Below are 20,902 nucleotides of genomic sequence, written 5' to 3'. Positions count from 1 at the left end.
TAAATGAATGGTTAGAAGGTTAGGAACTCAACCTGACTTATAAAATCTTACCTTTTATTTGCTGTGAAAAATAAGTGACAGTTTTTTCAATAATATTAAATAAAATATCCATTTTTTATTCAATGTTTGAGTACCTACTGTGTACTGTGAATATTACGTAGATTAGTCTGACATTGAACCCTCCCTTAAAGAACTTATGGTTTAATAGAGAAAATCAGATACATGCACAGATAATTAAAATTCAAGATAGAAATTTTAAGTATCACAAGTACCATAATACTTCAAAGGAGATTAGTAATATAGAAAACATTTCATTAAATTGAAGTATTTTTTATAATAAATTGTATACTGAAAGAAAATTTTTAATTTGAGGAGAATGAGAAGGTAGATGGAAACTTCTCATGTTTCTCAAGGGATCTTCTGCTTACTTCAAATTTTTTCGTTTGTACAGTTCCCATGCTCTGTTATGTCTAACATCACTTAAAAACTTGCATATCTTCCTTGTGATGTGGTTTATCACTAACACTATGTTTAGCAGCCATTATTATGATCTTTATTCAGCAGCATATAATAGAGAAGAGAGGTTTCGTAACTCAGTTGAGACTGCACAACTGGTAGAGAACACAAGGCACTTTCCGCCTGAGTCTGCCTCCCTTAGAATGTTCTTTCCAGATCATGCTTACAAAGCAGGCCTCTTTGGAGACACAGTTTAAGATGTATTATCAGCATGCAATTACTTTTTCCTGAACATTCATATCCTAGGTAAGATATATAAGACAAAAATGACTAAGGCATAATAATTGCCTGGAAGAAACGTAAAACTTATTTGGGCAACAGGAATGGAGAATACGGAAGAAATTTAGAGGAAAAATCAACTGCTAAACTGTGCGATTCAAACTGAATTTAATAGCAGTTCATAGAAGAGAGAGGTCCGGGTCAGAGAAAGAGATCGGGGGGCAGCTTTCAAGGCAACAGTCATTAATTTCCCTAGTAATTGGCTGCCTGTGATAGAAAGTTCCTCGACTTTTGATCTCACTTATAAACAAAAACAATGAATACAGCTATTATTATCATGTACAATACTCTATTTTTTATGATTTTTTCCCATTATGGTTGCATAATTAATGGTCACATGTGTGAGATGTATAAAATGATAATAAAACATAAAGCACTTAAAAAGAAACTAGCCATTTGATTGCCCCAGTTGCTTCACACTGAGCCAATTTCTCCATCTTGTGCACAGTAGTGTTTTTTCTAAAGCAAGTGAAGACAAATCTCTTGAAGCTGAAAGTAGCTTATCTTCTGACTAAGGCAGGGGAAGCACCCTGGTAGGCAGTTTTCAAATACTCCCAAGGTGATGGAGGCAACGTTGATAAACTGCCTGCACCATTAAGGACCACTGACCCAGAGAGGCCAATGCCACTGCTGGTCTGGGACTTCTCAGACTTAACTGAAGTGAGGTGGAGACACAAAATGCACTTGGGGCGGCACTATCTTAGCCAGGCTTTCCCCTTGCCCTTTGGTTCCCTCTCCAGCACCCACCACTACGGTGCTCCCTGAGCAGGTGGGGTCCAGCCCAGTAAGAAAAACACTGATTCCTGGCCACCCCCTTGCCTGTTGGCTCCCAGGCTGGAGGAACTCGGCATTTGTTCTGCTGAAGAGAGTATTTTATAATAGCAAGCTCCTTGGTTCCTGAATCAAACTCCAGATTGACAAGACCAGATCCTTTGGTTGGAAAATAGGGAGCAAAGTTTGTTCCTAGATGCCTGAGCATTTCTGCCTCCAGCCCTGTATGTCCTAGAAGTCCATCTCCCCACAGCTTTCCTCTTTGGGTTAGGATAAGCCAATTTACAGTCCACAGTTCATTTTGTCACATTTCACTAAACAGTCTGAGTGGTCTGAGTAACCAGAAACAATGATTGCACACGTTAAGTTTCCCTCACAATTGTTAGAAGGTAACCTTTTCATCTTACATTTTAAACTAGCACATAACATGGATGAACCTGGAGGACATTATGCTAAATGAAATAAGCCAGACAGAGAAAGACAAATACTACATGATCTCACTTATATTTGGAATCTAAAACGTCAAACTCAGAGGGTAGAAGGGTGGCTACCAGGGGTCAGGAGGTTGGGAAAACGGAGCAATGTTGGTCAAAGGACACAAACTTGTAGTTGTAAGATGCATAAGTTCTAGACAACTAATGTATAGCATAGTGACTATACTTAATAATAATATATTGCATAATTAAAATTTACTAAGTGAGTAGATTTTAAGTATTCTTACCACCCCCACAGAAAGGTAACTCTGTAAAGTGATGATATGTTAAATAGCTTGATTGTGGTAATCATATCACAATGTATACATATATCAAAACATCACATTGTATACCTTGAATAGATACAATTTTTATTTGTCAATTTTACCTCAATAAAACTGAAAAAAGAAAGATAAACTAGCATATAAACAAAAAGAAAGGTGAAGCCACATGTCACATAATTTTTTGCCTTTAAAAGAATCTTTTAAAGCTTATTTTGTTTTTTCATTTCTCAGAGAAGGCAAAAGACCATGCATTTAGATATAAAAAGATCATTTCCTCTACTAATTATATACTTTCCATGAAACAACACAATTTTAGTTTGATGCATGCAACTGAATGGGTATGGCTGTTCAACTAGCATCTTCCTAAGTTTGATAAAAATCAGTCATTTTTACATTGAGTCTGTCACCTGACATACATTTTACTTAGCAGTTTTGTGTAAGTAATCAGTTTAGTTTGCATATGTCCCCGTGAGAGAAGGGGCAGCAGGGAATGAAAGAAAGGCTGAACTACAGTTTGTGGGGCAAGATAGAATTCTGGAAAAGTTTTAGGGATTGGGGCCTGGGGAGACTCTCCCTTCTGTCTAAATGTTTGTCTTTGTGTCAGGAAAGATCTGTGGGTATTTATGAGTGTGTCTGTGTGGGTACAAGAAAGTTAGATGCAATAGTAAGAAAGTCCCTTCCTCCCTCTCCTTTACCCCAGGGCTGAGCTCTGTGGAACTTGGACAGGAAGGGAGAAAATCCTCCTCTACCTCTGAAGCTGTTGCTTCCTGATTTTCTAGCTGAAAAAAAAAAAAAAGATTTAACATTTGTCATCTACATATAAACTGTAAATATCTATTCTTATTTTTCCCTGAATGTAGTACTAATGAAAGCAAGGACCAATCATCAAGGGTGAATTATTTAATACAATAATGTTTTAATAGCTGAGAAGAGACACAAATAGTGAAGACGCCTGTGGCTAATGGATTTCTCTGATAGGAGATAAAAGGCTGATTACACAGCAGAGCAAGTGAAGAACTGCTGCATTAATGACAATTTACAGGTCAGCTCACTTACAGGAGTGATTTAAAATGCACCATCTGTTTTCTAACTGTAGGTTGATAGCTATGATTCCAGACAGCCAATGGCTCTTCGTCAAGAATTGTTACTTATTTGTCTTTCTGAGTCTAGTTAGTTTTTCCCCATAATATTTTACCAGCTGGACCCCCAGATTCTTTCCAAATGAAACAATCTCCATGAATGGATTGATAGCAATCAATCCTGCTTCCACTCAGCCTTTCTCTGCCAGTGTACAGAGTTTAAGCCCTAATGTCCTTAATTCACATCCATTGTGTGAACTGAATTAACTTGACTCTAAAGCATCTACTCTGGTACTAGCTCTGTACCATCCTTGAGAGAGCTGAGAAAATGGTCACCCAAGTAACTATCCTGTGGTTCAAATAAGGAACCCCGGCTGAGGAAGGCTGCACCTATCAACCATTCTTATCAAGCTCTCCACCCCACTTTTTCTCTCTTATTTTTCCTCCCTCTTCTTGCTCCTGCCTGCCCCCCAGATCCCCATCTCTGTGCATCCCCACACTCTCGCTTTCTCTCACAGAGGCAAAAAAGGGGAGACCAGCCTTGGCTCCCACTCCCGCCCCTCCTCAGTCAGCGCTCTGTTCTGTCTGCAACGAGTAGGCAGCAGAGGGTAAGGATTAAGACTGAGGGCTTTGGAGCTGCCCTTCTGGGTTTAGATCCTGGCTCAGTTACTTTCTAGGCTCTGGCAACCTCTCTTTCCAAGTTATTTAACTGCTCTGTGCCACTGTTGCCTCATGTGAAAATGGGGCTAATGGTAAGACCCACCTCAAGGGTTGCTGTGAGGATTCAGTTATGCACCAGGCATTCAGCGTGTGAAGCAGTGTCTGGCAGGTAAACAAGCACAGTAAACATTGGTTGTAATCATAGGAGACAGTTGAGTGGGAGACCGGGCTAAGGATCCTTTCTTGGGTCTGTGAACTAAGTAGGGCTTTGTAACTTGCCTGAATGAAGTTAGAAGGATGGAAAGAAAACATTGACAAGCTTTTTTGACTCATGTATTGTAGTCATTCACGAATTGACACACATTCGTTGAGCACCAATGATGTACTAGATTAATGGTTCTCAAAGTATGAACCCCAACTCAGCAGCAGCAGCTGGGACCTGGTTAGAAATGCAAATTATTACCACCCTCTCCCACTGCCATGACCCTCCCAGGCATTCTGAATCAGAAACTTGGAGGGTGGGGCCAAGCAATCTATGTTTTAATAAGCCCTCTAGGTGTTTCTGATGTGCTAAAGTTGGAGAACCAGTGCCCTAGATGCAGCACAGTCACTCTGCTGGGTACAGGGAATATAAACATGCATAAGATGGTGTCCCGACCTTCAGGAGCACCCAGGCTCCTGGGAACAGCCTAGGATTCTGATAGGTACATCAGAGACACAGGGAACAGTGCTTCACACAGAGGGCATGGCCAATATAGCAGTTGGGGAGGAAGGTTTGGAAAGAATTCCTGCAGAAGTAATGCTTGAACTGTGTCTTGGAAAAACACTAGAACTTTTCCAGTTATAAGTGGGAGAAACGACATCCCAGAGACAGGAGTGATGACGTGTGTATTTGTGATGGGCAGGCAGGCACACAGAACTCAATTTTTAAAAAGCAGCTCCTAGAGAGGAGGGGTTTTGTGTTTTGTCCACTGTTGTAACCCCAGGGCCTAGCACATGCCCCTGGCTCACAGGAAGCGCTCAGTAACTACTTGGATAGTTGAACACAAAGATCCTAAATTCACGCACATTGAATTTTTGTGAATCATTTCGCCTCAGCATAGGATGGTAAAACAAACAAGCCAACCTCATGGGGAGTTTTCTGCTTTAAAGTACTACATATTCTGGCAAGAAATTAGCCAATGCCTGGATTGTTTGTTTAATGTGCTGTATCTTAAAGTATGGGTTGGCAGTAGGAGACATATTACTCTAAATCTGCCAGGGTAGCTCAGTGAAGCCCAGAGCACTTGCTTCAAACAAGCTTATTCTGTACCTGTAGACTTTAGCTGCAAATTATTGATGCTTTTATAAATACATTGGTCTTTACAATAGAAGCCGGAACAGTATTTTCTCCTTAAAATATGAAGAACCAAATATCCCAGGCAGCATACTTCCTTCTGGTTTAGTTAAATCAATTCTGCATACAAAATGATTGGGTCTGGTTCTTTCCTAGTCATGTTCTCATAAGCTGCCCTGAGCCAGATGCTTGCTGTTCTGTTTTATGGATGCCAGGGCGTACTTCATAGCATCAGAAACTTCCCTAAGGGTCCCTTGCATCTTCACGCTGACCACAGCAACAGGTCTAGTGGCCAATTCAAAGGAAAGGACTTATGCCAAATTAGACTCCAGTACTGAGGTTTCCTGCCTTTCAGGGCCACTTCTAAGGGAGCCGTCCTGCAGGACTTCCTCCGCAGCATCTCTGCCATTCCTCATCTGGCTTCTTGTACCCATTTAATTACATCCCTGGTTAGATTGCTTCAGTCTCTGCTCTGACAGGGTCTCGGAGGAAGGCTGCTCTAACCTGTGTTCCCGATCAAGGGGACGAGAGATCATAGGCCTTCTAGAGGACAAAGAGACCTTGGAGATCACAGACAACCTCTTCAAGCCATAGCCTCGTTCCACTGTCTTCTAGGAACATGAGTTTTCCAAATCTTGAACATGCCAATGGTCTATTATGGGAAGGATGGAGGTATTAAAATCCATAGTATTTTTAAACATCAAACTTGAAATGGACTTTTTTTCTTTATTTTGGGGGTCTTACAGAGGGAATATAGCTTGACATGGTTATTGATTTAAAAATTTTTAAAACACATTAATAAAGTGGAGATAGAAAGAGGAGCCAGGGATATGTGAGATCACTCATGAGATTCCAAGCAGGATTTGTCACCTTTTATATGAAGATTATAACTCTGAATCCTACTGCCTGTCTCTAAACACTGTCAACCTTGCGAATAGAGTGTGGAGCTGGACATTTTTGAACTTGAAAACACTGTTTTTGAAAGTTTAGTTCTCTATTCATCTAGCACCTTGATTTCTCTGTAAAATGTGTTTTTTTCTTTATTTTAATCCTTGAACCAGGAACATCCATAGGGTTAATATTTGTGGAGAGAATATATTTGTTAAGTACCATGTGCTTCAAAGACATAGTTGCTATAAAATAGGGTATAATTATTAGCTTTTAATACTTTTGCATAAAAAAGAAACATCTAACAGCCATGTGACATTTAACACAGCAGGGATCCTGTCTGTGTTGTTCACCAATTTCACTAGTTCTGCCTGATTCTCTTCATTTAGTTTATATTGGTTATGGAAGAAAAGGGCTAGAGGCCACCAATTGTTATGGGTTAAATTGACAGCCAGCGGTCAGTGTTGAAGCTAGTATTACATGGACACAGGGCCACTGATGGGCAAGACATACATTCTTGGCATTTTGATTGAATGTGGGTTGGGGCTAGGGAGGGGAGACAGAATATAAAAAAATACAGCAGAGTGGAGAAAAGATTTTAATAAGCCATTCATCCAGAAATGAGTGAAAACAATGATCCCATATCACTTCATTCAGAACTATCAACTTAATTTATCTGAATATGTTTTATTTGACATTCTCTCCCCTCATGCATCACCTCCTCAATGTCCTTTCACAAAAATTATTTTCCAAAAGATATTTCCAAGTGTAACTAGACTTAGATAAACATGAAAGTTGAGGTTGCTCTGTAGGGGCAAGGTGAAAAGTAAGTTCCAAGGGCCAGGGAGAGAATTATTGATGATTTGGGAGAATCTGGTTGCAAAAGGTACTCATAAAAGACAGAAACATCTATGGGGCAGGGTATTGTTTGTCCAGAGAGGTTTGAAAACCAGAGGAGGTTTTGAGAAACATTAGAAAATTAATAGGAAGACTTAGCAATTCATGGTGATTGAGGCTAATGTGAATGTATTACTGTTCCTCAGATAAATACTCTTATGCTGCAGGAAATAAAATCTTTATGAGGCAGAGATTGTAATTGTTAGCAAAGAAAGAATCAAAAATGGGAAGGAGAAAAATAGGAATTATGAACAGTGTTAAGGCATATAAATTTAGGAAAGGAATATCAATATTTTAAGTTGAAAAATAAGTTATGTTTCAGGATTTCCCATTTGCTAGACCACATGTAAGATTAAATTCTAAAGGATCTGCGATTCACTGTGTTTGTTTGGAAGGAGTAGGAAGGTTAGAAACTAGTTCATTTGCATAAATAAAAATATTATCTTGATAAAAGAGTGAGACATGTTTATTTTAGATATCTACAGACAGGTGAAATAAAAATCATATAAACTATGATTTGTAGATGAAATATCATGCCATATGATTATAGACAGTATGAACACAGAATGACTTTACTATTCAGAAATGTATTTAATAATAAGCAGTTTAAATTGATTATAGTTTTTTTTAAATCTTAGTCTCTCCATAAAAGTTATATATTAAAATACTTAGCAGGTTTTTTGTGTGTTGAATTTAGAAAATTAGAGGTAACTTCACTTGCTCTTTGTAGATAGCTACCAAATTTGAGAGAATGAATACATGTGAGAGAACTCATTTATGGCATTATTTAATTAACACCAATATTTAATAACTGATTCAAACTAATTCTAACTCCTATTTTCTTGTTTTTCAGCTTGGCTCATCCTCATCTGTGCCTTTTACATCTATTTTTTCTCAGCTTTTCATGACTGTTGTGGTTCCTCTCATTATTGGACAGGTAAGGTCTCCAATTCTATCTGATCTCTTTATAGATCTAAGTGTGAAATCTTACATAAAGTCAGGGCAATTGATAGACAGGATATTCAGAGGGAGGAAGGAGACAATTGAATGAAAATATAAGACTGAAAGCACAAGGTTTCATAAATCACAATATTCTCATCTTTTTAATTTTTTAAATTAAGATTAATCTGCTTTGTGGTTATCTATATATAGGGACCCCGGCAGAGAATCTTGACTTTTAAAATTTATTCTCTTTTCTTTGTAGCTGTGTAGCTACCTTGAAAACATCTAGCAAATCATTACCTTATTCTGTAACTTCTGATAAGATCTCAGTGTTTGTGACCATTTTCGGGAACAAGCATCTGTCTTTGGTTGGCTTCTTTATAGACCCCTCCAACAACAGTTATAATTGTAATCATGTAATTGATGAAATAAACATTTAATCCAACTATCTCTTACAATTGGATCTTAGAAAATTTAGAGTTTCCTTTCTCATTCTTATTCAATTGTACTGATAGAAGTTCTTCTATTTTAGCTTATAACAAGTTAATAGTAGCATATAATTTAATGATTAGCATACAAATTTTAAAACAAGAGTTTTTTGTTTTCTTTAAAATCATAGGATGCTATGGTAATGGAGTATAGAATGAGTCTTGGGAAAGCAGTGTGTTAGGATAGGTAAGAGCACAGACTTTAGTTTAAGAGCAGCTAGAATTTGGTTCTGCCTTTTATTAACTATGTGACTGTAGGCAAGTTATTTAATCTTCCTAGCTCCAGGTTCATAATTTATTAAACATTATGATAATGGTATCTATCTTAAAGAGTTGTTGTGAGGATTAAATAAAATATGCATGCACATAGAGCCTGACACTGGTAAGTGCCCTATAGCTTCTATCAACATCATCATCATCATCACCATCATCATCATCACCATCACCATCAGATCCCTTACAAATACTGAACTGGAAACAATTCTTTGAAATATTGACTATAAAAATGATATATGTATAGACCTGTAATATTTACATGCAGTCTTAAGTCAGATTCTCTGAGCAATAGACTCTGAGACAGAGGTTTCTATGCAGGAAGTTTGCTGGGGACTAACCTTGGGATCAACACCATTGGAGGAGTGAAGAAGGTAGAATGGAGATGATGTAGTCCCAGCAAAGACCTCGATAGATCCCTGGGGAGCTCTGGAGCTGGAGTGACCCCTTGGAGTTGTCCTGCCTTAAGGCAAGAGCATCTGGTTCTATATTCCTGCACTGACTGGTCATTAGATACTGGCTTCCCTCCTACCCACTGTGAGGGGTGTGCCTTCTTAGGCTGAGGGCAAGTCTCAAAGAGTAATTCAACTGAGATCTTTGATTCAGCCAGCACTCCCTGTAGCTGTGCATATACGCACCTCATTCCCGAAGAGATGGGTCTGGGTGGCACACCACAGCATCCACCACACATGCATTTATTTTTAAAAATTTTTCTTTTAAAAATTTTTCTATACTTAGAAAAGGGACTAAATTTAACTTAAAAGAGGAGAATTCAAAAGCATTCAAAGAATAGCATTTAATTAAATATAAAGCGGTACTGGAAAAAAACTTCCCACAATGCTGATTACATAACAGGAATTCTAATAAATATTACATCCTTGCCTCCCTCTCTAACCTCTGCCAGATTTTCTACCTGTAGCCTCTCTGGCTTTTCCCGTTCCCTGCTTGTTCTTTCTGTTTAGAATGTCTTGCTGCCCACTTGCCCATATCAGCTTATTTTTCATTTGACTCTTTAATTCATACCTTCTTTGAACCGTATATCTGATGTACACGTCCCTGATGTTTATGTCCTCATTACAGCACCTTGCTTGACTCCTGTCTTGGCTTTTCTCACAATATGTACTCATGTTTTGTTTGCTTGTTAACTGTGTATCTCCATCATTAGACTGTAAGCTTCATGAGTGCAGGAACCACATCTGTTCTTTTTACAATCACATTCCCAGACCACAGGTGCTCAATAAATATGTGTCAAATGAGTGAGTGAAAGAATTTCTGTGATCACTAAGGGATATGCTTTGTCTTATGGTATAACCAAATCTACCTGTTTTTCTCATCACTACAGAGTTTAAGCTGTGGGTAGCATTAGTTTAAATCTATACTTGTTTTCTTGGTTCTGAAAATAATTTCTTATAACTTGGGGCTCATACATTCTCCTCTTAGTAGATCTTGGAAATGTTCCTATTGGCTTAACACATTTGGACAAAGAAAAAAAAATCTGTGTCTAAATGATTCAGTTTTTTTATGTAGAAGTAAATGATTCATGTAATTAAAGAATACTTATCCAGATAGAATAAGGATTTGTTAGATTGCTTATTCTTTGTGTGTACAGTAGTATTCTGTCAGTTATAAAGTAATAAAGGTAGTCAGAAAGTAGTATAGGTAGTTTTGTTTTCTTTTTTTTTTTTTTGTAAGCACTCTAGGTACCACAGTCCTTTAATGGCTTTTTCTATGAGGAAGCCTGTCTGCCTGCATCTGCCTGCCCCTCCTCTTGTGCTCTGGCCTTAGAAATTAACAGTCTCCACATCTAGAAAGCACCAGTCAGCCTTGCCCCCTGCCTCTCCTTACATCCTTCCTCTCCTACATCCAGGCAGTCACTAAATTGCCACTGTTTCTGTCTCAGAAATCTCTCACGTCTGCACCTACAGCCCCAACCTCACTGCCAGAGAGGATGGCCCACCTCCATCATCTCTTGTCTAGATTATTGCACCTCCTGACCCTGTCTCTGCTGCGAGTCTCTTCCACTTCCCATCCAGTGCCTTTACTGCCTCCAGGGTAGTCCTAAAAGGCAGATCGGGTCGCATTATTCCTGTCTGTGGCTCCCTGATGCCACTTCCTTGCACAGCCCCAAAGCCCTTCACAGTTTGGCCCAAGCTGCTTCTCCAATGTCCCCTCCCACGCTCCCTCCTTAGGGGCTCCTCTTTTGCCATGCTGTGTACCCGCCGCCCCTCGCCTGGCCATGCCCCTTCCTCCCTGCTCCGTGCCTTTGCGCTTACTGCTGCCATCCCTTCTGCCAGCAAGCTCTCCTCATTCCTGAAGGCTCAGTACCGAGATCCCCTGTGATGAGAAGCCTGCCTGCTCTGACTCCCCTGCCCGAGACTAAGTTCCACTTCTCCCGTGGGACTTGATTCATAATATGTATCAGGAGACATTACAATTTATCTGTGAGCTTCCTAAAAGCAGAGACTATATCTTCTTACTTCCTGTGTTCTTGCTTGTAGTAGACACTCAATACATATTTGTTTACTGAATCTCTTATTCCATGCTAAGTGGTGGTCTCCATAGGTTACTGTTTATAGGTGTGTTTAATAGCGCACTCAACAGCAGGGTGTAAGCTGTGGGAAAGGATTCACTGAAGAAAACTTGGAGTTTGCCCCCAGGGTGCCCCCAGCAGTCATTTTCCCTAGATCTCCATTCATTCAGGGTGTAATATTTTTAGGTCTGTATATAACAGATACACAATAATGAGGACTTTTTTCTTTCCTAGCCATTACCTGAAAAACAAATATGAAAAAAATGTATATCTTTTTTTTTTTTTAAGATGCTAGTTCAATGAAAAATAAATGATTCCCAAGTTTATGTGAAAGAACAGCCGGAGCTGCGCCCTCTCTGGTCCACAGGCGCATTGACGGATGGGGCGTCGCTGCACCCCGGGGGCGGACCCTGTCGTGGGGGCGCTGCTGCGCGGTTCCCAGGGACTCCAGTGTCGCAGGACGAGGAGCATCCCCACGGCGGGGGTTTCCAGGGCAGGCAGCGCTGCCCCAGCCACCTCTGCCTGTGATCATGCCTTTTTAGGGGTGTCTTCACCCACGGTGGTATAGATTGTGTAGTGCGCAAGGACGCAATGTTTCAAAGAAATGTACTCACCTTACAGGCACCATGGACTTGAATATCTATTATTAAAATGTTCTGGCAGGAGGAAATAAGGTATATTAAAGAAGGGATTCTTTTTTCTGATGCACGCAAAAGTGCTGTAGGGCCAGCAGCAGGCCCGCTTCTCAGCCACCACCTCCTCGCCTTCTAAGCTCACCTACTTTATTCAGTAATCTTCAGCCTCATCGAGAGCCCTGATCAGTCCGCCCTACTACTTTCTATCTGTCGCCATCCTCGTGACTTTACTGCCCTTCTTACCCAGCTTGGAGTCCATAGTGTATCATTATAATCCCTCATTTGCAAATATTCTCAACTCCTTCACCCTTTCCTCCCTTTATTGTACTTGCTCAGAAAGGCCCAGTCCTGGTCAGACCCAGCTCTGCCTGCTCCATGCGGGCAGCTGAGCTGCTCACATTCCATAGTCCATCAACAGCCTCACTCGCAGGCAAAACTCTCAGCTTCTTTACTTCCCTCTCTCTCCACTTTTCTAACTTCACAAAGGCCCAGTCATGCCTCTACAGGAGCAGCTGAGCTTTGCTTTTCAGAGAGCAATACACACTGATCTCTTGTTTTAAATCCACGTCCCCAAATTTAAAATGTCATTTAACATTTCCCAGAAATCCTACTCTGCCTCCTTATAGTGTTTCCTCTTCTACTCTTCAAAAGGATTGTTTCGCCTTATCCTCTATCTTCAAGCCTCTTGTAGTAATACTTCCCCAGCACTCACCCACTTGCCCACTGCACTCGCGTCTCACTGACTTCGCTTCTATTTCTCAAACATGCCAGTCTCGCTCCTGCCTTAGAACCTTTGCACGGGCCGTTCCCGCTGCTTGGAACACCTTGCCGCCTTTCCCCTCCCTGGAAAGACCTCTTCCCGCCCCTCCTGCAACGGCTGCTCAGTAGCCATGCAGCTATGCCGTACCATCCAGTTTAAACTTCTGCTCAACATATATCATCATTTTGCTTCTTGTTTATTTGTTCATTGTTTTGTTTTTTATTTATCTCTCCAACTAGAATGTAAGCCCCGTGAGAGCAGGGACCTCGTCTGCCTAGTTTATCTCTGTGTTTATTTTTAATCTGTTGGCTCACCTAAACTGTGTGACGGGACCTTTGAGGACCTTGTTAGAAGTGTTCACATGTTCATATGCACTAGTTCAGAGAAAACAGAGGCCAGGCCAGGCAGGCTAGTTTCTAAATTGTAACTAGGAGTCCCAGATTATGAAAAGAAACATTTTTACAGATTGCTACATGCAAAAAAATGAGATTTTATTATTACCCTTTTTTTTTTTTTTGAGACAGAGTCTCGCTTTGTTGCCCGGGCTAGAGCAAGTGCCGTGGCGTCAGCCTAGCTCACAGCAACCTCAGACTCCTGGGCTTAAGCGATCCTACTGCCTCAGCCTTCCAAGTAGCTGGGACTACAGGCATGTGCCACCATGCCCGGCTAATTTTTTCTATATATATTTTTAGTTGTCCAGATAATTTTTATTTCTATTTTTAGTAGAAATGGGGTCTTGCTCAGGCTGGTCTCGAACTCCTGACCTCAAGCGATCCACCTGCCTCGGCCTCCCAGAGGGCTAGGATTACAGGCGTGAGCTACCTCACCCGGCCTATTATTACCTATTAAACAAAGAATGGGAACTGGGGGAAGAAGAAAAAGACCAAGAAGTATGAGCCAAATATATTTTCTTTAATCTTTTAGTGGATAAAACTTTATCATTCTGTTTTTGATGTATTTCTGAGAGTGAATTTTATTTTTATGCATTTTCCCCATAGAATACTTCTTTTTGGCTAAAATCAGTATTGACCCACTCAGATTTCCTGTGAGGTCTAGTTTGGTCTTCATCACTGCTTGGCAGCACACATGACTTCTAGGCCTCATTTTCCTCATTTGTAGAACAAGGGGTTTTATATCTTCTAGCCCAAAGGTGCCATGACTCTGTGAGATAAGATTAGTCTTTCTGTAGATGGTTAGGAGATTGCTTCTTCTGTCAATTCTGGAAAGAAATAAAATTTATGCCATTGTAGTATCTCCTCTCCTTTTCTGACAAACCCTTTCAATATATCTAAGTGCTTATGACAAATACTTATGCATTATATTTAAAAGCGATTTACAAATAATAAAATAGAATTTCTACCACCTTTCATTATTTTCTATCACCTTGAATATTGTTCAAAGCAGCACACTAAAACTCACTTTTTTTCCTCTATAAATTAATAACAAAAAAGCATACCTATACATTATCATTTGTGCATTCTCTGGTCTTTCCATTAGTGATTCGTTTCAGTTTGAGATTGGCCTTTTGTTTTAAATAGTCTTCTGCTAAAGTTGAAGGTAGTGTTATTAATACTAGCAAAATTTTGCACTTCTAAAATTATTTTAGATATGAACAGCTTTTACTATTTTCATTACTTCACCTGAATTGCTTTGAGGAAGAAGTAACTGTGACATGATGCAGTGGGATATAATGATAGTGATAGAAACATCATCAAGCTGGGACCCAGAAGTGAGAGTAGTGATCATTTACCAAGTACAGGCCCTGTTTCTAAAGCATTTTATATTTATTTAATGACTTAATCCTCACGACAACTGCTGTTATGTCCATTTTACAGATGAGGCACAGGAAAGTTAGGAAATTTGCCCAAGATCACAGAGTAAGGAGTTGAGAGCTGGGATTCAAAGTCAGGCACACTGTGGCTTCAAAATCTGTGTCCTGAACCCATAGGTCATGGTTCCCTGAGGCAGCAGGGGTTGTATTCCTGCTCATCCACCTGACTGGCTTCCTGACATTCTGTGCGAGTTGTCTAGTCTCTCTGTGCCTCCATTTTCCACTGCAAACTCAGCAGGGTGATATCTGTACAACTTTCTCATGAGAATGAAGTAAAGCAATAGTGGGAGTTTTCAAAAAGTGAAGTAGATAATAGGTGTTTATTGTACCCATTTATTATTACTGTTTATACTTTTTGCAAAGTGTATCAATATTATTTTGAATTTACTCAATATTTAGTAAAAATATTTTAAAGAAAAGTGTTCCATAAGGTGGATTTGATTTCATATCTGACTATACATTTCAATAGGATATTAATGAAGAAACAAAACTCTTCATGAAAATATATGGATTCAGTGCAACAGGGAATAAAAATTAAAGAAACAATCTGAAATCATCTTGAAGAAAAATAAATTTTAAAATTCGGACTTAACATGAAAAATTATCCATCCTATATCCTCACTCAAAAATCAATTTATAAATGTAAAGACAGGATAGAAAGAAAAAGCAAGGAAACACCTGGACAAAAAAAAAAATTAAGAAAATTAAAATGATGGATATTACATTTCACAGTTATCTCAGTGTATCGACATTCTTCACCCAAGACATGTCGTTTTTACAGGCTTCCAGCTTGGAAGTCACGCAATAATTGATATGTAGCTCAGCTTATTAGAAGTGCAGGGAATCAAATTTAAGTTTCTCTTTAACCTTTTCTGCTACTTAATTTAAAATAAATAAAACCAAAATTTTGAAAGTGAGACAATAAAATAAAAAGCTTCCTGGGGAAGATTTTTTCCCCTTCTCTCTTTACAGGGAAAAGCTGACAATTAATGAGGATTTGTCACTTCAGTTTGAATGCTTAAGTTTCTGAGGGCAGTGAATTAGCATAGATCTAAAGGAAGACAGAAGGGGCCACCTCACCAGAGTGCCTCTTCCCATCTCATCTTGATTTTTCTTTTTTCCCAAGAGAGAATTCGGAGGCGTCTCTATCAGGTTGTGTTGATCTATCTCTATCTAGCAAAGTGTTGTTTCCCCAAGGTTATTACAGATTTCTGTAAGGCAAGGAAGTTTGGAGAATTTTAAAATGACACGAATTCTTGACAAATGGAAAATGATTGCATCCGAAGTGTAAGTGGCTGAACTGAGAGAAGATGAGGTTTCCTGGAGTTTATGTCCAAAGCGCATCTTTGAGGCATGTCAACACTACTTCACCCAGTTTTGTTTATGAACCATTTTAACACTTTCTGCCTGCACAGTGCAAAAGCAGCTGCTTTGTGAATTTAATTTTAGAGGAAGATGGAAAAGCTCTATGGAGCCAGGCAAGATATAAAATGGTTTACTTAGAAAACACAGACAAATATCATACTAAGACTAGAAATAGTGAAAGACAATCTGTTTTCTCCTAGGGTTATGGTTTCACTTATAGACCCATCCAATTCCTGAGTTCTCGGTTGTTTTCCTTGTGGAGATTAGGTATCCAGCATTAACCTACTGGTGTGTTTAAAAGAAAGACATTTTGGCTAAAAGGACTGTGGAGCCATATTGAGAGAGTCCTACTCTATTATGAGACTCTGAGTGCTTTGTAATCAGGAAATAGGTTATTCGGTTAACTAAATCAAATTACAGTCTGTCCTTTGTATTCATGAGTTCTGCATCTGTGGGTCAACCAACCACCAGATAGAAAATGTTCAGGAAAAACAACAACAACAACAACAAAAATTAGCAATACAATAAAAATAACATTAAAACCTAATATAACTACTATTTACATATCATATACATTTCACTGGATATTATAAGTAATCTTGAGATGATTTAAAGTATCCTGGAGGGTGTGCATAGGTTATATGCAAATACTGTGTTATTTTATATCAGGGTTTTGAGCATCTGTGGATTTTGGTATCTACGGGGCTCCTGGAATGAATCCTCTGTGGATACCAAGGGACATCTCTATTGCTTATAAAGTTGATTAATTATTACAGATTTGTCTTGGTTTTTAAAATGGCTTTGACTTTCAAGTTACACTTCATTCATGTTTATTTCTTTATTTTCTTGGAAGGGGCAATGGTGGTGGGACAGGAAGATACTTTTATTTTTGGAATTGGAATCATACATTCTATAGCCTGTTGCAGAGAGAGAACATTAGTGCTTTCACCCATTGATTATTAAAACAAGATTGAAGGACAGCATCGATTTCCATAATTCCAGTAATTTCCATTTATTTTCTAAAGGAGTTAAATTGCATTTAATTTGGGCAGCTACCAGTTTTACACTACCAAACACAAAATATTATAAAACAATCCTTTAAATGACATCCCTCTGTAGCTTTCTAATAACCAGCTACCCCCTCGGGGACATATCTGAACCTGGAGCCATCTGGATAACCCATGATACCTCTAGGGCTATTATCTGAAGTTTGTATTCTAATACTTCAGTCCATGATACTGTGTGGCAGAACTGCTCTTATTTCCCTATACTTCACTGCACTTTAACTTTAAAGAAAGAAATGAACACTGGATAAATAACTAAGGTTTGGGATCACTTCTACCCATAATATTTTATAAATCCATCTGTAATTTTAATTACAAGTTCTACTCTTTGAAAAAAATCAACCACTATTTATCTGTATATAACACACTTTCCCCTTCCTTCCCACCCCACCCAATCTTCAGGGTTTTGTACCTGCACCTTGTACCAGCTGGTCAGCTTTCTGCCAGCACTTCCTTTATTCCCACTGCCATTTCACTGAGTGAGTCCCTGAAACAGTTGAAATTGATCCAACGGCCAGTTGTTCAAAGGTTCTGTGGAGAGTAGTTTATTTTGTTCTTGAGCATCTGTAAAGATATGCTCCATTGTGAATTAAGCCTTTTTAGTGACAGAGTAGATGATGACAGAACCCCACCAGCCTTATCAGGAGAAGTTCCCTGACCTCATTATTGATAATGGATCCATGGTACGTCAGCCTGTTGTGAAACCTCGTGTTCAGTTATGCAGGATAATGAGTGACTCAAAACTTAACATGTCTCAGCTATCATCCTTATGATAGGAATTGTACAGCTTCTTTCAAAACTGAAATAAGATTTTAAGTAGAGTGGTTCACTTTTATGTCCAAACGAAAGTTATCACCAGTATTCAGACTGACCTGATTTTAAATATCTGATTTTAAAATATGACAGGATTGCTCTTTAACTTTATATTTCACTGATCCTTTTGTAGGAAAGTTAGGACAGGTTTATTCATTTTTAAGTGTTAATTCTGGAATTCTAAAAGTATGCAAATGGCATTTGTCTTTGGATTCACAAAAACTCTAGATATTCAGAGTTTGAATTATTTAAACTCCCACAACACATGCACTTTTGCTTTTCAAGCATGAGTTATAATTTAATTAAAAACTTCTGGTGCATTGCTAGCATTTTAAATATTAATATGTTCCATGGATCACTTTCGATTATCTACTGTCTTGAAATTCTTGAAGATGTCAGATTTTTAAGATTCCCAAAGTTGCACTTGGAATTGTCTGTTGAGGCAAAGGGGACTGTGATAATTACACACATCCATTAGGATCAGCAGAGGAGATAAACTTTGGGGAGGCTTAATGGGCATGTCTCAGTGACAGCTAGCAAAGAGCATTTGGCATGATTAAGGATGGATTTGAATGCAGTTGAAAATATACTCTCATTATGGACACCCAGTGGAAGTTGCACTACAAATGTTAAATTCCCCTGAAGAAGAGTGGTGTTTCAGGGAAGCTTTGAAATCCACTGTGGCCATCATCCAAATTATTCTCTTTTCTTTATGTCTTTCTGCTGTCAGAATCACTTTGTGATGCCCAATGCAACTCCCTACATCTCTGAAAAGAGGCAACCTGTTGATCTCTGTGTTTCAGATTGTCCGGAGATACATCAAGGATTGGCTTGAAAGAAAGAAGCCTCCTTTTGGTGCCGTCAGCAGCAGTGTGCTCCTCATGATCATCTACACAACGTTCTGTGACACCTTCTCTAACCCAAACATCGACCTGGACAAGTTCAGCCTTGTTCTCATACTGGTCATAAGTAAGTTGGAAATGGGCTGCCCTGGCCATCCCTCAGACTCCTCAGTAGCAAAGTGTAGCAAGTTGTGCTCTCCAAATTCATTTCTAATGTTAATATGACTAGAAAGGAATACTTAGTTTCAAATTACATTTATCATGTATATTTGTTCTGTAAAACAACATCAGTTATACACTTATGATCTTAACCGCCTTTGTTTTTTGGGTCTGATGCACTATTTTCTGATTTAGAATAGTTGATGTCAGATGAGAGAAGCCTTCATATCTGTCAAATTCAAATGTTAGATTGAGCACTTTGTCATTAATTTAGTTTATTATAACTTTAAACTGATCTCACCCCTTACTGTGATTTAAAAACAGGATTTATAATATATGATACTACTATATTTTATAACCATAATAATTTGGCTGCATTGGTTAAATTGTGAATATTTACATCATATTTTCTAATAAAATATACCCAAAGTAATATTTCATTTTGAGAAGCAACAGATTATCAACTGCAGGTAACTGTTAAGGCTCAAAAATCAACCTTTTTGTTCTATTTATCCTATAATACTAAAGACAACCTTTATTAATATTGTAATATTAAAGAATCTTTGGTTATTAAAATCAAGATGAATTATTTCAAAGTATATATCATATGCCCCTGCATTTGTGCTATTTGCTATGAATACTCATAGTATAAACCAGCTTTTTCTAAATTGACCAAGTTAAATAACCATATCTTAAATCAAAAGGGTTTTAGATTTTTCCTGAGTAGTAGGTATCAAAGACAGTGTTTGGGGCTATTATCAATAAGAACAGGTTGAGTCCCTCTAATTTAAATGATTTTATCAGTTTAGCAATGTGTTTTTGGTTTATTCATTTGTTTTTCTTTTCGAATTCCCATAAGTTTCAGATAAAACTAAACATGCCAGTAAATATGCTACAGATAATGCTTTACAAGGGCTAATTTAGATTCAATCTTTTTTTCTTCAGTATTTTCTATTCAGCTGAGTTTTATGCTTTTAACCTTCATCTTTTCAACAAGGTAAGTGATTTGGTATCTCTTGTTGTTAGTTTCCGAAATGAGGAGTCATGCTCTTTACTTGGCTACTGTGCTACTATACTGTTCTATTTTTTTCTCCTGACCATTCTGTCTCCCTGCTGCCACCTTCAAATTGTAGACATTACAAAGGATCTGTCCTTGGCCCTTGTCTTATCTGTCTACATCATGCAGTTGGGCAGCCCCATCCATTCTGCTGACTTCAACTGCTAGCATCATACTGATGGTTTTCAAGTCTAGACCTTCCATTCCAATGTTTCGCCTGAGTTTCAGCCTTATTTTTCACCTATCATTTAAATATCTTCACCTGACTGTCATAACAAGCCCTCAGACTCAAGATACTCAAAATGGATTAATCTTTCCCCCCAAACTTCCTCTTTCTCTCTTATTTCTTCACTTAGTTTTAGTGGAACCACCATCCTCAGAGTTACTCAAGCTGGAATCCTTCACGTCATTATTTTTTAAAATTTCTTGATCCTACTTCTGTATTTTTTCTGCTCCCAAAGCCACTTCCCTAATTCAAGCTCTTGTTGCTTCTTTTCTACCTACACTATTGTGGTGGATATCTTACTGGTAACTCCATTTCTAGGCCCAACTTTTCTTAGCCATTTCATCCTGTGTCCAATGACTAAAAGTTCAGATAATGACTCTCTTGTGCAGATATCTTCAGTGGTTATTCAGTGCCCGCAGAATGAAGTTCATTTTAGAGGGCAAGGCCCTCCAGTCTATTTTCCAACCTCATGAACCACACTAGTATTCATGCTGTCTAAGCTTTAGACTGAGGTAAAATCTTTGCTGTTCCCTGGAAGAACCTCATGCTTTCTCATGTCTGTCCTTTGCTTAGGCTATCCCCATGTCCAAATTGGTCTCCATGTCTTAGTTCATCTTTCTTGTTCTCAAAGGCTCACCTCCAATGTAAATTCTGCCAACTATATTATATGTTCAGAAAGTATTATGCATTTAGTGTGAAAAAGTTACCATAGTGAATGCCACGAATAAGAGATG

General features: G+C 38.7%; 1 protein-coding gene across 2 annotated transcripts in view; it reads left to right on the top strand.

Annotated features, from left to right (window-relative positions):
• SLC10A7 (solute carrier family 10 member 7) overlaps nt 1-20,902 on the top strand; it is a 210,536-nt gene that overhangs the window by 151,780 nt on the left and 37,854 nt on the right. Inside the window, exons 7-9 of one of the 2 annotated variants that reach the window (XM_045552085.1) lie at nt 8,037-8,120; nt 18,688-18,853; nt 19,831-19,882. In XM_045552085.1, coding sequence (XP_045408041.1) covers nt 8,037-8,120; nt 18,688-18,853; nt 19,831-19,882 — 302 coding nt within the window. The remainder of the gene's footprint in view (nt 1-8,036; nt 8,121-18,687; nt 18,854-19,830; nt 19,883-20,902) is intronic. The other variant, XM_045552086.1, reaches the window with a different exon arrangement.

The sequence above is a fragment of the Lemur catta genome, chromosome 5 (genome assembly GCF_020740605.2).
Source record: "Lemur catta isolate mLemCat1 chromosome 5, mLemCat1.pri, whole genome shotgun sequence".
In the NCBI taxonomy this organism is placed as follows: Eukaryota; Metazoa; Chordata; class Mammalia; order Primates; family Lemuridae; genus Lemur; species Lemur catta.
Note: the sequence above shows the minus strand (reverse complement) of the source record. Positions and strands in the feature narration are given on the sequence as shown.